The sequence below is a fragment of the Fundulus heteroclitus genome, chromosome 18, assembly GCF_011125445.2.
Source record: "Fundulus heteroclitus isolate FHET01 chromosome 18, MU-UCD_Fhet_4.1, whole genome shotgun sequence".
Taxonomy (NCBI): Eukaryota; Metazoa; Chordata; class Actinopteri; order Cyprinodontiformes; family Fundulidae; genus Fundulus; species Fundulus heteroclitus.
The window spans coordinates 26,160,336-26,176,410 of NC_046378.1; the positions used below are offsets into that span (position 1 = coordinate 26,160,336).

Here is a 16,075-nt window from a genome sequence, read left to right on the forward strand (position 1 = left end):
ATCAAAGTCACAAAAGCAAATCAAACTCCCTGGGCAGGTTGCCAGTCTATTACAGGGCAACGCAGAGACCGCCTCCGTCAGTCCGTGATAAGCGTCTGTCTTGCTCCGCTCTGAGTTCCTTGGAGCTGGAGGCGAGCATGTGCGAGAGGTACGAGTTCACGCCATAAGAAAGGGGAAAAAAAGGAGGCGGAAACCAAACAAACGTCTCAATAATCCTTTGAACAGCATCCGAAAAGTTCTCTGTTGCTGATTTTACACCGACTCAGCATATTTGGGTGAGTGCACTGGCCAGCAAAAACGTATATGTTTTTGTATTTACAATAATTTATCATCTAAAAAGCCCACAGCAGGTCTCAGTGTTTTATCTTAAGCTAATAGACATTTCAATCGACACTTCACCATTATTTTATAGGAATTTCAGTAGAAAATAGTGGACTAATTCTCTCTGGCTGGAGTCCGACGGACAGGAACGGAGCAGAAAATAGAGCTGTTCCGTATTTTGACGACGGAGAGCTTGTCCGCTGATGGTGCCGTTCGGAGAAGTCACAGAGAATGTGGTTCTAGTTAATTAAAATAACAACGTAGTTGCTCTGTCGGACGAGCATGCACGTACGAACGAAACAGTCACGCAGGATGTGGAATTTGGGGGTTAGCACGCACACACTTAGAGAGACCAATTGACCCAACAGGAAATGTTTTTGAGTGTTGGAATAAGCAAGATTACCCAGGGAGAACCCACACATGCAGAGAACATCCACATTTTATGCAGAAAGACCTCAAGCCGGGAGGCAAACCTCAGACCTTCTTGCTACTAACTGCAGCACCAAACAAGCCCACAATTTGCAAATTTAAAGCTAAAATACTCAGTTTAACTAGAACTAAAATCCAAAGTATAAAGGTGGGTTTTAGAATTAGCCTTAGATGTACAGTACTTTCAATTGTCTTGTTACTTAAATGTGCTATACAAATAAACTTGCCTTGCCTTGCCTTAAGACAAAAAACACTCCATGGGTTAGGCGTTACCGCTGAAAAAGCTAAATGAGCTCCACTTTTGAGTCACTACCCTGAAGTTTTTACCAACAGCTGGTTTGTGGACCTTAAAGCTCAGCATGGAGGATACTGTTGCAACAGCTCAGACATAGCTGTATGGCGGTGCCATTCTATTAAGACTCTTAAAAACAAGCAATAAAATCTCAAAGTGGATCCTGACATGAACGGGAAGCCAGTGCAGAAAGGTTAGCACTGGTGTGATGTGATCACGGCGGTCGGTTCTTGTCGGAAGGTGTGCAGCAGCATTTTGTACAGCTTGCAGCTGCTGAATAAGCAACTTATCAGGTCCAGCATAGAGATCATCACAGCAATTTAAGCATGAACAAAACCACAAATTACTTTTTCAAAGTCTGTTTATGGAATGTAGGATTTTACATTACTTAAGAATCTTAATTGGAAAAACCTCCTCTTTTCCGCTGAGTCGATCTACCTGTCAAAATTAAAACTCCTCTCAAAGATCACATCAGGGTTTTCTCGCAGATGAATGATGCAAGAATCTAATGAATCGGTGGTGCCGTCAATGCCATGTTAGCAACGTTTGTGTGCTTCAACCTCTTCAGTCTCTGCTGTTGTTGTTTCGGAGCTTAAGGCTGAAAGGTGTGGAAACCTTTAATCTAAGGATGTCTGAGCATATCAAAGGAGTAAATTGCCCAAACACATCAATCTTGGTGGCCAAGAAAGCGAGTCCTTCAGCTGTAAAGACTCAAGAAGTGAAAGCAAAAAGTCAGAAACAGGTTATTTTGTAACTTAGGCATTCACCGTTTGAATCTGGCATTTCTTTGCCGTGTAAAATGATGTTGTACCTGAGGATAAAAATAAGAGTCCAGACATAGCGTTCAACTCTCACTGTTAATACATTTTGACAGCTCCTATTGAACTATATTAGAAATTGTCAAGTTTTTACTGACTGCCATTTGGCAGCAAGGTGTTTTTTAAATTATTTTTAGGCACAGCAAGGTGGTGAGGTATTTTTACTATGTACCATTAAATGAAAACAACAGTAATTCAGAACACAAACAGATAAACATATAAAGAATGTGGGACCGTTCTGCAAAAAGGGAACTAAAATAAGTACAATTTTCTTGAAATTAGTATATTTCCCTTGATTTGAGCAGCTAAATAAGACTATCGAGCAGCTAAATAAGACTATTTGCCAATGGTATGAGTATTTTACCCTTTAAATAAGATATTTAGATATCCTGCACTTGAAATGAGATGATGGAGATGAATTGTTCTTATTTTAAGTGCAAAAATGTTATTCCATTGGCAAAAAGTCTTATTTACCTGCTCAAATCAAGGAAAAATACACTAATTTCAAGACTTTCCAAAAAAAAGTAAAAAACAAAGCAACTGGGCTTGTTTTCCGTTGTTGAAGACGTTCCGCTTCCTCTCCAGGACGCTTTCTCAATTCAAAAGGTGAATTTAATAAAAATAATAATTTCAAGAGAATTTTGCTTACTTTTAGTTCCCTTTTTGCAGTGCGACTGCTATTCAGTCTTGACCTCCGGTGTTAAACGCCCTGTTTCTGCTACAGGACTCTTACCTAAAGGCCTCGATAACGTAGGAGGTGACAGCATCTCCACCTTCGTGTGGATTGGACTGCCATGTAAGCGTCACCGTGTTCTTGGTCACCTCGGTCACTACAGGCTTCTGCGGCGGTCCCGGGAGCTGGATGAACTCCGAGGCTCTGGATCCAGAAGACGTTGCATCCTCTGCGACACAAAGAGATCGACCGCGATCAGGCTCGGATCGACTGCTTTTTTAGAAGCTGGCGCAGATCCTGTCGCGTTTAGGCAGCAGATGGTGCTCTCACGAAGGCCGCAGATGGAGTGTAAGAGAGAGAAGGTGTGAAGTGTAACAGAGAGTGACGAGAGTTTGGATATAAGTACCTCTGACAGTCAACATGCCGCTCCAGCTCGATTCCCCCGTGGGAGCGGACGCAACGCACGTGTACATCCCCGAGTCGGTGTCCTGTCAGACAGCAGATGAATTTCATTACAGTCCCCAACAAGTTTCAGAAAGGTGATTTCATTTAGGGGTTTTTATTTATATGAAAGTCCCAGCTAAGGGTCAAAGGCAGTCGTTATGGGCATGAGTGTCATCTTATTCCAAGACTTTTAATCAGGAATTTGAAAAAATCTCTTTCCAGGCTGGAATGATTATACACTCGTACAACTTTCATTCTACATAAGGCTAGTGTACTGAATAAGAAGACATGACCTATTTTTCCTGTTGTCAGGCATCAAATCCGGCTAAACTTTTCCTGATTTAGACCAGTAAAAACGACCGAAATAGTTTTTATATGTTAAATAACCTTCAAGGATTTTTCTTCTCCCTACAGCCGTTGCAGTGCAGCGTTCCCTCTTGCAGCAAAACGCGATAACACGCTGCCATCCCCGTATTTCACAGTAGAGATGATCTTCTCAGGCTTGTAAGCTCTCCATTTGTTCATCCAAATGTAAATATGATTATAGTCAAACACTTAAATTTTAGTCTCATCGGGACCACGGGACATGTCTTCAAAAATTAGATCTATGTCCCTGCGTGTATTTGTAAACTGAACTCTAGGCTTTTACGTTGATTTGATTTTAGAGTAATGGCTTTGTTCTTTCCGGGTGTTTTTTTTTTTTTTTCATGCCAAAGTTGCTACAGGACCCATTTTGACAGTGGATGGTGATACTCTCTTAACAGCTTCAGCTAGCATTTTCACAACATACTTTGCTTGTTGTGGGATTGATTCTTACAGTTTACACCAAAATACGGTCCTCTCTGGGATACAGAATCCATCTCCTTTGTGAAAAGTATGACAGCTGGATATCCCCATGCTGTTTACGCTAGCGTATAACTGCTTTGTGTAATTGTAGTTGTCAATAAGTGTCCAGCACTGTTCTGTCTGAGTATTAAAATACTCCTCTTGGCCAAATGGAGTCAGTTAAATTGGTCGTTTTCCTTGCATTGGGCAATTTCAATAAGTTTGAAGATGAAATTTTTGGAAAACTATTCAGGAAGCATTCGACGTCACATGAAATCAGCAGCTAGCTGGTTGAAAGTTAAGACTCAACAGGGTGGTCCAACAGAACAAACACAGATACATCAGATTGAGTAAATAAATAAACCTTCATTAAGCTTCTGGAATGGACCTAACGTTAACTGTATTAAAACATTGTCCTCTGTGCTTAAAAACCTGGTCCTTTGCAGGAAGACCACTTATTTAAACAAACCTTAGTATTTCTGACAACACAACTCATTGATGCCAAAAAAGAGTGTGGTTTCTTTGCAATTTATAAAGGGATGTTCTTCAAGATATCTGTGGAAGTGCAAATTTGAGCCTGTATTTTTTTTTTTTTTTAGAAATCTCTGCAGGTATATGCTGTATTATCAGGCAATCCTGTAAATGAATGGTTCAGTGATAAGTCATTAAAAGCACAAAATGTATAAAAGATTCATGCAGACCTTTTGTGTTACTAGGCGTCTGGCAGGAGCTGTATTTATCTGATTGATTGAAAAAATAAAATCTGAATTTCTATACAAATTTGGGACAAAAGGCTTTTAGTAAAAGTTTTAAAAAACCTTTCATTCCAGAAAAATCATTATTTAGAAAAAAAACTGCTCCAGTTTAATGTTCGGGATTATTTATTTTCCTTGTCTATAATTGGAAGATGTCTAGTTTGTCATAGAAATCATTTTTTTCTTTGTGAAACTTTGCAAATTCCTATAATCAAGACTGAAATTCATTCATCACTTTTTCAAATCACAAACCAAACTTTGCCTTACATAAAAAAAGGTTTACCATATTTAAACAGTCACCACTTCTATTGTATACACCATTGTTGGCTTGTTTTTACAATTCATGCATTCAAATAAAGTCTGAACTTTATTTAGGCTATTCTAAGATGATAATCTTTTTTTATCTCATATCTGCGGCCAACGCTAACAGATTTTTTTTTTAGGATGGCCGTGTATTTAGCACCAGCCAAAGAAAAAAAGAAAAAAACAGGAAGAAATGCCTTCCTGGAGCGAGATGCTGCCAGCACCACGTGTCACAATGAGGACGGCGTGTTCGCAGTGACATGCAGGGACGTCTTCTAGCTATTTAACGACCATGGCTGCACTTTTCCATGAAGAACAGATTTGTGGACCACACGGCTAACTGATATTCCCACCTAAGCCGTGGGTCTCTGCAACTCCCCCAGAGACACCAGGGTTCTCTCCTTTCACTTCTCAGCTATGAACTAAGTTGCATTGGTTTATGACATGAATCGCCAATAAAATACTAGATTGAGCTTTGTGGTTTTTATCTGACAAAATGTGTAAAAAGGATATACATTTAAAAGGGGTATGGCTACGTTTGCAAGCCGCTGTAACTTGGCATGAAAAACGTTATCATTGCACATGTGAGTATTCCTCACAGACAGCAAAACAACCAATCATATGCGACCATTAGGCTGTTTTTGGCTTGTTGACCTTCACTCTATAGATGTTTTTCACTTGAGACCACATGAATTCCTGTCTTTTGTGACGTATGATACGAGTGTGATCGGCTCAAAAAAAAAACTTCTCAGTCTGGGTCCAAACTTTGGAATATATGCTGTTTTTAAAATATTGATGCCAAAAGTGTTCTCCTGTTTGATTCTCCTAGGTCCACATAATTTGGGGGCGGTATGTATTCCTAGTCTGCACCCAGTAAGGCTGAGAGAGATTTATAATTGATCATCTGTTGTGTGCACAGGAGAAGAAGGAGGAATTACATGTCGTTTGGAGCGCTGGAGCTCTACTGGGCGCGTTCTACAATACATACAGTCGTTTTTATATTTTACTCCCCTTTTCAGAAAGAGCCATAATAATGAAAAAATACCCTTTTTAAAAACGCAACAACATAACATTTAATCAGAGTGCTTTGTAACCAGCCTTTTTTTTATTGTTTTTTGACGCTCATCTTGAAAAAATCACAAACGAAATCCCAACTCTTTCACTCTCTCCATCCCTGCTAAGTCTTTAGAGCCCAACACCTAACCAGCCTGCCTGTTTGCATTATGACTCGCATGTATCTGCACACTTGACTGGAGCCCGTGGCGTCCTGCGTGTACTGGCTGGGAGCCAGTCTGCTGGAACCACCGTCGGACCATATGAGCTCACCCTCTGCAGCGCTGACCTCTGGCTGACAGACAGCTCAGCGTGCGGCAGCAGGTGAACTTTTTTAGACGGCTCCCACTACTGCTAAAATATTGATGGCTTGCAGGGGCCATGAGCAAGGTGAATATTTTTAGGTCCTCTCTCGTCATCTCTATTTCCCCCCTCCTTTTTTTTTTTTTTCTTCTCCCACCCTTGACGCCGCACTAATGCATCTCTTCTGTTCCATTGAGCACATTGGCATGGCAGATTTCCCCTGCCTCAGTGGCGCATTGGACCAACGCTTAATGCTCCTAGTTTTGCTCCTCGCCACCGCTGAGAAACAAGGGTGCAGGGAGCAAGCGGGTAAGCAAGGTCCAGCCATGAGATCTAATTAAAAGCCAGTTTAGATGATTAATCAGCTATCGCCAGTCAATTAATGAAACCAATGCGGCTTTTGCACCGTCCAGCGTACGCTCGCTGACCTCCAGGTGGGGTTTGCAAGACAAAAGGGGCTTCTGACTCCTCTTCCATCAAAGGAGAACACATTAGCATTTATAAACAAGCGCCTTCATTAACATTACAATTACACACCACATGGGCACATAATTGCGCTGGAGAGATAATGCGCCGCCTTGGAAAGGGCTGGTCTTTGAAACCCTGCCTCACCTTAATTTTTGCAAAGGAAAAATGGAGTTTCTGATGGAAATGAGATAAAATTCTGTCACTAGGTGGGCTGCGGGAGAAGGTGACAGGGGGGGTCAGAGATGAGACACTCTATTATCCTTCAGAGTTTTTGTAGTTTCCATCACCAGTTTGCTCCGTTTTCCTTTCTGTCGAGGAGCGACTGACTTTTAAAAACCATCCTTTTCAACCCCTTTTGAATAAAAGCCGCCACCACACACAGACAGACACACACACACACACGAATATATATACACACCTTTAGATCTGTAATTTGCAACGTGCCGTTCTCCATCAAGGTCACTCGAGGTTTATTTCCCTGCAGCTTCTCTCCATCTTTCTCCCAAGAGATCTTGACTGAGGTGCCTCCGACTAAACGGCAGTGCAGCTGTGCCGTCGCCCCCCGAGACACGGTCTGGTTGGCCGGGCCCTGCCGGATGATCGGTGGGACACGACCCGAAGGACCTGGCAGTTTTAGTGGAGAGGGTGTTGAGAGGCGTTTTGGGAAAAAAAAAAAAAAAAAGTATTTGCCAACCTGACAGATTCCTGCTGCTTTTGCTTCTCTTCAGTTTGGTTTTCAAACACTTGTTTGTTTTGTCAAGCAAACAATATTTCCAAATTAACCTGCTTCCCATGCGAAAAAGTAATTGCCCCCTAAGACTACAATTTAATTGTGCCAATTTTGGAGATAGCAAGTGCCTTCAAACCTTTTTGCCTAACTGGTAATGACTATTTCACATCACTGTGAATGAATTCTGCTCCACTCATTTTCTTTGGAAAACTGCTTTAATCCACACTGGAGAGTTTTGAAGCATGAACAGCTTGATTAAGTTCAATAAACCTCCTTTTAATTTGGCTTTAAGGCCAGACTTTAAATAGGCCCCTAAAAATAAGAGGCAGACTTGCTTGTGTGGTTTGGATTGCTTTTTCCTGCTACAAAACCCGGGTTATCTGGAGCTCAAGGTCAAAAAGGAATTCCTGCTTGAGAGAAGAATTCATGCTTCCATAAATCATGGCAGAGCCTCCAGATCATGAAACTGCAAAGCAGTCCCAGAGCCTTACACCACCACTATGTTGTTTGGTTATTTTTTCTGAAATGCTGAAGCCTTCCACGATGAGAAATATCCGTGATTTCATGTCTCACCTGTTCTTGGATGTCTTTTAAACAGTGCATGTTGTGTTGCTTTTTAAATACCTTTTAGTCTACTTCATGCTGTCAGAAAAGATTGATTTAAACTTCTTAATTCTACAGGTTTGGGACCCAAAGTTGGTTTGGATAGCTTTTTTCTCCCAATTAATGCAATAATCATCTGACCTTTGTGGCGACTCAAGTTATCTCAGTCCAACAGTAAGATTAGTTTGATGACCAGAAACACTTAAGTGTAAAAAATAGCAAAAACAGAACAAATCGAGGAAGGGGCGAATCATTCATCCCACCGCTATAGCTTAGTGATGCTATCTCTGTTCTTTAAAGACATTAAAGCAGAAAAATGAAGCAAAATATTACATTTGGAGGATAAAGAACATGTAATTAGAAAGTTGCCGGCTGTAAAATGCACAGGGAGAACATGCTTCATGTGCTAAGCAGGTGGAGTTTAATGGGCTGCATAAAGCGGACCGTAGCAGGCATAAATCCACTGTTTACAAGCTGCTTAAAAAACATTAAGTCTAGGATTCATTGCTTATCCAGAGCGGGGTATCCAACTGTGTTCTCCCTCAATGAGCCCCCATTGTTGTGCACCTACTAAGTAATTAATATGTTTACCTTATTAGCTGAGGGTGAAGAATAAACCTCTGCCAGGCTCAAAACATGACCCTGTAGATCAAAGACGTACCTCCTTCCACCTCCAGCAGGGCCTTTGTCAGCACACTTCCTGCCACGCTGATGGCCTGGCAGACATAAAAGCCTGAGTCCTCGGGGTGGACGTCCGTGATGATCAGCTCGCCGCTCATGGAGACAGAGTACCGTCCAGACTGCGACGGCGGCTGACCAGGGAACAGCAGCATCTGAACAGATCGATGTACAGGCCAAGTAAGAGAAATCACGTGTAAACGCAGATTTTCTCCATTTAAATACAGACATCTTGAAATACAAAACAACTGTTTGTTGTTGTTTGTGTTTTTTTTTTTTTTGGTAATGACAAAACTGAATGAACAATAAGAAATATTTTTTATGCTGTGTCTTAAGATTGAATAAAATAAATAAAATAAATAATGCAAAAGTATTCACACCCATTGTGCCCATTTTCTTCAATGCATTTCACTGGGATTTGTTTTGATAGACCAGTAGAGAACATCCAGACACTGATATTTTTTCCCCCATTGTTCTTTGCAAAATATCTCAGGCTCAACGAGGCATGATGGAGCGCGTTTATTATCAAGTACTATCTTCTGCAGCCTCTAATGTTTTTTTCTTCATGTGTTGCCCTGACCCGGCCAGCCAGATAATGTGTAGCACTCTCCGTTCTGCACATTATCAATTTGGCATTGCTCCTATCGAACCCGTTAGGGGAAAGGAGGCAAATCAGCAGAACTTTCCGAGCTGATTGGACGAAGCGACACCTAGTGTCCGCCTACCAAAGATTGGTTTTAGCCAATTACGGTATCAAACAATAGGCAGCGGGCGTCATGAGAAACCACAACAAGGTAAGCTAGTCAAAGCAGTTCTTGCTGTTCTTTTTTCAAAGATGAAATCATTGATTCTGACATAACAGACGTGATAGCGGCGTCCTCCTGCACCACCATGTTTATGTTGGTTCTTGCTTTCGTCACAGGGGTATGTCCCGCCTTAAACCATAATACTTCAATGTGATTGGCCCGAACCGTTTTTGGTTCGGTCACAAAAGGTTGAAGCGGGGTGTGTTTGTGAACGCACAAATACCTTGAGAATTAATCTTGCAGGCAAGGCTAACGTTGTTTACCTAGACTCTGATTAGATTCCCTTATCCTTTTTACCCAGATCACCCTCACAGCCTGATGTTGCCACCACACTGTTTAATAGTTAGGGTTGATGGAGATGAGCAGACTTAGATTTCTGCCATGCATTACGTTCTGAATGTGAGACTAAAACAAAGTTCAGTTTAGCACTAATCTGACCAAAGCACCTTCTTCTATATCTTTCTGCCTCTAAAGAAAACTTGTCATGCCTCTCCTCCTGCTCTCTCTTCCACAAGGGCAAGATTTGTGGAATGAAAAACTAATAGTTGTTCTGTTGACAGAATCTCCCACCTGAGCTGTGGACCTCTGCAGCTCCTGCTGTGTTATAACAGCGCTCCTGGCTCATTTAAAGAACAATGCTCTCACCTCCCGGCCCGTGAGGTTAGGCAGACAGCCATCTCTTGGCAGGTTTTTGCAGTGTGTCGTATTATTTCCTCATCAGATCACTGATTGAACAGTGCTCTGTGAGATTGTTCAAAGCTTGGGATGTTGTTTTATAACCTAACCCAGTTTTAAACCTCTCCACCTGTCTGCCATGTTTCCTGGTCTTCGTGCTGCTTTTTGTTCACTAATGTTGTCTGACAAATCTAGAACAGCTGGATTTATATTAAAAATTTAATTACACAGAAATTAACTCTACTGACAAGGTGCTTTAATTGGGTGATTTCTGAAGGTAATTAGCTGGGCTTGATTTTATTAAGGGATATTACAGTAAAGAGGGCAGAATACAAATCGACGGGACATTTTCTAGATTTATGAGATCCTGCTTCGAAAAACAAACAAAAAAAAGCCTTTTCCTTTTTTAGCATTAGGAGCATATTAGATTGAGCCCAGCATGACAACAGCAGTTTATGCAGCAGTCAAACCTGAACAGCACTTTTCTTCACAGATTAGAGCATTTTTCTAACACTGTTTATGATTAACAAAATTTCTTCTGTGCGAAAAAGGAAGTTTTTCAACAAAAACAGTTTTACTTGTTTTTGTTGGTGGTAAGTTGTGAGAGAAGGGTGACTGTGTTGTTTTTTTTTAGGTGGTGTGTTGGAGAAATCCATGCAAGAATCAATGTCGCTTCTTTTTCCATCGGCCTTCACTAAGCCTGACTAGTTTAAAGATTAAGTCGAAGATAGGACTTGAAGCTCCCAATTAACTTCTCCTCTCTGTTGTGCACATTGCTTAAGCAGTCTACATGCATTTCCATGTAAAATCCCATTATTAAATCAAATTAAATCAAAATGAATACAAAACCAGCATGCACGGCGCAGTTTGTTGACGGTGCAGAGTACCAGATGCTTTATAGCTCTGCTATTCTGTTTTTTTTTCTCTGTAACCGGCATGGATGTGAATGAGAGGGAAGGGATGCATCCGTCCATTCAGTCAGGCATTTCATTCCTCTAAGAGGCTTAGATCTCAATAGATGGACCGACGTTTATAAGGTTACAGATAATCCTCCAAATAGAGTGAAAACAGCATAAGCGTAAGCAGGCGCGTGTATTCATCAACATGTTTGGGGACAAAAAATAAATAAATTCTGTAAATGTCTCTTGTTTTGAGTCAGAGCAGGTCGCTGTTAATCGAGCGGTGCTGTATTTATAGTTGGGATAACGTGAAAGGAGAGCAGAGTTTGCCTTGAAGGAGCAATCTCAGCACCTGCTAAGCCCTCCTTCATTCACCTACTTTATTGCTCCGACTGCATCCGGATCATCTTCCTGCCCACAGGGGGTTGTTGTGATGCTGGAAAAACCCAAGTTCCTCCTAATCTTCAGCTTTCCTGCAGAAGCCTGGGGTTTTGTACCAACACTGACAGTATTTCCTTCTTTTTTTTTTTTTTTTTTTTTGAATTGTTAAAAATGTCCTCCCCCTTATTAAGACTTCTATTCTAGCAGAAGAAAAAAGGGGCCCACAACATGATGGCGCCACCACCAGGCTCAGTTTAAGAAGGTTGTCCCTATGGTCATGTGCTGGGCCGTCATTGCACCACACCTGCGATGACATTTTCTAGCGTACGTTTGAGAGACGCTTGATATTTTAGAAAATGCTTCCATCTGGCCACCCGGCCCCATAGGCCACTCGGGAGCGTACACCATGTACTACACGTAGACTCCATGACCTGTTTTCTTACTGTGTTTTAATCATTTCTGGACAGCCAAGCTGCTCTTGGTAAAGTCACGGTCGTAACATATGTTCTCTATTTGATGATACCTGTCTTCGTTTTATTTGATAGTACATCTGATGCTTTGGAAAATACTTTGTACTCTTCTTCTGACTTCTACCTTTTGAGGATGAGATCCCTCTGAAGCCGTTGAAGTTTTCCACAGACTGGCTTTTTTCTGACCGGGGACATCTGCTCTTTACTAGAACAGATTAACTATTTTTGGGGTTAATCAGAGCTTTTTTCACACTGCAAAAAACGGATCTAAAAATAAGTAAAATGTTCTTAAAGTTAGTGTATTTATCCTTGATTTGAGCAGGTAAATATGATGATCTGCCAATGGATTGAGTATTTTGACCCCTAAAATAAGATAATTAGACATCCTGCACTTGAAATAAGATAATGGAGATGAATTGTTCCTATTTTAGGTGCAAAAATCTTATTCCATTGGCAAATCATCTCATTTACCTGCTCAACTCGAGGACAAATGCACTCATTTTAAGAACATTTTACTTATTTTTAGTTCTGTTTTTGCAGTGCAATTACAGCAGATATTTACTGACTCCTATTTAATTCTTATAACACAGCCACATCCTCACGTATGAGAAGGTGTGCAAACTGATGCAACTACATATTTTTTTCTGTATTCCCCCCCCCCCCCCCCCGAAAACAGTTCTGTTTGTTTGTTTCAGTTGAAATAAAGATGTTATGTCACAGTTTAGACGAAGCCCGTCTGAAATGGTTAATATCCGTCTTGCTTTTTTGCACTACAAACCCTTTTCTTCACAGTTGACGGGGAGCTGTAGACTTTTTTACATCCACTGCACCGGAAGCTGTATTTTTTAGCATGTTGTCTCTGCCAGTAAACGGAATGTGAAAAAAATGTGTGCAGCATTTTGTGTCATGAAAATGTGTTTAGAAGAGTGTGGGCAACTCAGAAAATAAGGCGTCAAGATGAAATAATAATAATAATAATAATAATAAAAAACCTGCTCGTTTTGGGATGAGTCATTCTCGCCTTTGAAAAAGGAGGTGTGAAACTCTGTTTACTGGTATGACAAACAACAAAGAGCTTGTAAAGCTGTACAAATAAGAGCCACCGCCAAGCAAAGAAAAAAAAAAATCAACTTCAAACTTTACACTCCCAAATATCTTCTTTTCAAGTCTCTTACCTGGCTGCCCTCTTTCTGCCAGAATATGGCAGGTGGAGGGTTTCCCGTGGTGCCACATTGGAAGGTTATGCTCCTCCCTTGGGCAGCAATCTGGTCTCTGGGCTTTGCAGTAATCTGAGGAGGCACTGGAAGGAAAGCAAAGAGGAAATACTTATTAAGAGCCTTACTTCAGGGTGGAAATGTCATTTTTTTTTCTAATTCCATCCTGGTGAATTGGCATCAACCGGTGTACTTTTTTAAAAATAATTTCTAATGATACAGTAATATTGTAAATGTTAAATAGTTGCTTATTGGCATAAAAAGGCGGACTTGTCTCTCCAGGTCAGAGGTGAATCTGTGCCCCAAGCTGAGAAGTCCAATTATCTTGATGTCTTGTTCATGAGTGATTGGGAGGAAAGATTGCAAGATGGATAGATGGATCGGGGGCCTCGTCTGCTCCAGTCTATCGTGGTAAACAGAAAACCGAGCCAAAAGGCAGAGCACTCGATTTAGCACTCCATCTCCTCTTACCCATGGCCAGGAGATAGAGATCATAAGTGAAAAAAGACCAGATCCTAGATACAGCTGGCTGAAATTAGCTCTCTCCATAGGCTCAGCCTAGGTGATTGAAAAGGATCCCTATCATCCGTGGAAAAGCTTGGAGTAGCGCTGCAGCTCCCTTGCCTCGAAATGTGGTTCAAATATCTGCTATAGAAATCTCCTGGATGCTCATCTTTAAAACTCATCCTCTGCCTTGACTACTGCTGCATCATCCTAACTGGGCCCCCAGCCTGTGCTTTGAAACGTCTGCAGATGGTCCGGAGCACATCGGTACGTCTGGGCTTTAATTAGCCTAAAAGACTCCATGTCAACCCTCACGTTTGTTTGCACATGTTTGTTGAGCTCCACTGGCTACCTTTAGCCGCCTGCATCCCCGATGTTAGCCTGCAAAGTGCCTCTGAGTGCCATAATGTCATGAATGTTTAGATTTGATATGATATTAGGTTTCACTCAGAGCGTTAAAGCTATAAACCGATTTGGATAAATCCAACAATCAAGGAAAGTACTGCAAAGGTAAAGAATTAAACGTGGCAGCAAATGTATCAAGTCCCTCCCACACCGCCGCTGTTTACTCTGATGCTAATCGATAAAACCCTCATTAGCTCCTAACAAGCTGGATGGAAGAATCTCTTTACTCTTCTGAGCCTTTTTGATCTAGCGCTACTCTCTCATCGCTCTCTGATCGTTAAATCGCCTCGAGCCCAGCTGAAGAGGAATCAAAACAAAACAAGAACCTGCAACAGAAAAGAGACGGTGCAGCACGCGAAACCACAACCATCCTGATGACATTTATTTCTGAGGAGTTATTTTTAGGGAACGCTCTCAAATAGCTGCCAGTTTCCAGCTCGGGTCAGATCACTGCGTTATCCACGTCATCACATCCTCCGAGGATTTACACTGACCACTGCCTTCTACATCCAGCTGGAGTGGTTGGCTCACAATTCCCACAAACGTGGAGCCTCTCCAGTCTGGATCCATCTGCTCCGCAGTATCTCCGCGTGATGCATGTGTGCACAAACACTCACAGAGCTGCACATCTGCAATGGCAGAGGAAAATGCATCAACTAACATTAGCTTTTAATGGACTTACATAAACAACCCCCCCACTCCCCCACCCCCAAAAAAACTAACTAAAATAAGAAAATGTGTATTTACTTAAGATGAAGCACCAAAACGTGACAGCTGATTTGGAACCCAAAACATGAGGAATGTACACAAAAGATCAGAAACATTGGCATCAGAATCAAGAAAACTGAGTCATTTGCATCATATAAGACATCTTACTTATTTTCTTAATCAAGCTCAAAATATTTGGTTTATTTACTTCAGAGGCTATAATGTCGGTCAACAAATGTGACGTTAGTCACAAACTGCATTAGATTTCTCATATTTTACTCAGATGCAGTGCCGAGAACAAGCTCTGAGGTCACGAAGGCTGGCCAGGCTTTGCAAACCAGAGACTGGAGAACAACCCAAAGATATGGTGTATGGCATCACACTATGTTTCATCTAAAAAGATACATTTAGTTCTTTACATCACTATTTTTTAGTTATTTCTATTTAAAATAATGACATTTTGCTTATTGTTCCTTTAGAATTACATACCACACAAGCTTGCTTTCTCTGATTTGCCAGTCCTATTAAAAAGAGGGACAACGCATAAAGAGAGAAACTTGCTGTTGACTGGAATCTGCCAATTTTGACGGAACCACATTCATTAATCCATACCAGGTCATGTAAGCTGAAGGAAGACGATTTAAAGGCCTGTTCTTGAAAAGTTTGCACATATTAAATCATGTGCAAACTTATTAGCGTGTAGAAAGCTGATCTTCCGATTTGTATGCAGGAGAGGCGGGCTAAACCCTGGACAGATCTATTGCTATGTTATTTTCTTTTTTTTAAAATTGTTATTATCATTATTACCTACAACGACCGGAGGAGGTTTTCAGTCATTGGGGGCTGGAGAAGCTCTATCGCATTTGACATGGTCACCATCACTTATACACGAACCAGTAGTATAATGATAAACAGGGATATAATGTGATTTGTCAGCTGTAATATTTTCTTATTAAACTCAGAAATAAAATCAAAATTTTTTCATCTGTTTTGCAGAACTTCTTCTGACAAAACAACATTTTTTTTTCTTTATTTTTTGATAATAATTAAAATAGTCTCCAATAAAAAGTTAAATAGCAGAAGTTCTCTATTCATTAAAAACGGTTTTGTGTGTTCTGGGTGTCTGGAGAGATTAAGTGAAGGATTTGACCTTCCTCTTTCTTTTACAGCAGCTCCCAAACAGCCAGTAACACACACAGTTTAGTCAATTAAATGGGCTGGACCAAATCTGTATTACACTTCTTATCCACTGGAGATGCGATCTTTGAAGATTAGGAGCAACACGCCCACTTATTCCTCGCAGAGTTTTGTTTTTTTC

The 16,075-nt window shown here is 41.0% G+C and overlaps 1 protein-coding gene across 3 annotated transcripts in view; it reads right to left on the reverse strand.

The window, feature by feature from the left end:
• LOC105939709 (roundabout homolog 2) overlaps positions 1 to 16,075 on the reverse strand; it is a 113,251-nt gene that overhangs the window by 41,069 nt on the left and 56,107 nt on the right. For all 3 annotated transcript variants that reach the window (XM_036149570.1, XM_036149569.1, XM_036149571.1), the window contains 5 exons: positions 13,102 to 13,226; positions 8,679 to 8,850; positions 7,103 to 7,308; positions 2,940 to 3,021; positions 2,594 to 2,762 (listed from right to left, as the gene is read on the reverse strand). In XM_036149570.1, the coding sequence (XP_036005463.1) occupies positions 2,594 to 2,762; positions 2,940 to 3,021; positions 7,103 to 7,308; positions 8,679 to 8,850; positions 13,102 to 13,226 (754 nt within the window). The remainder of the gene's footprint in view (positions 1 to 2,593; positions 2,763 to 2,939; positions 3,022 to 7,102; positions 7,309 to 8,678; positions 8,851 to 13,101; positions 13,227 to 16,075) is intronic.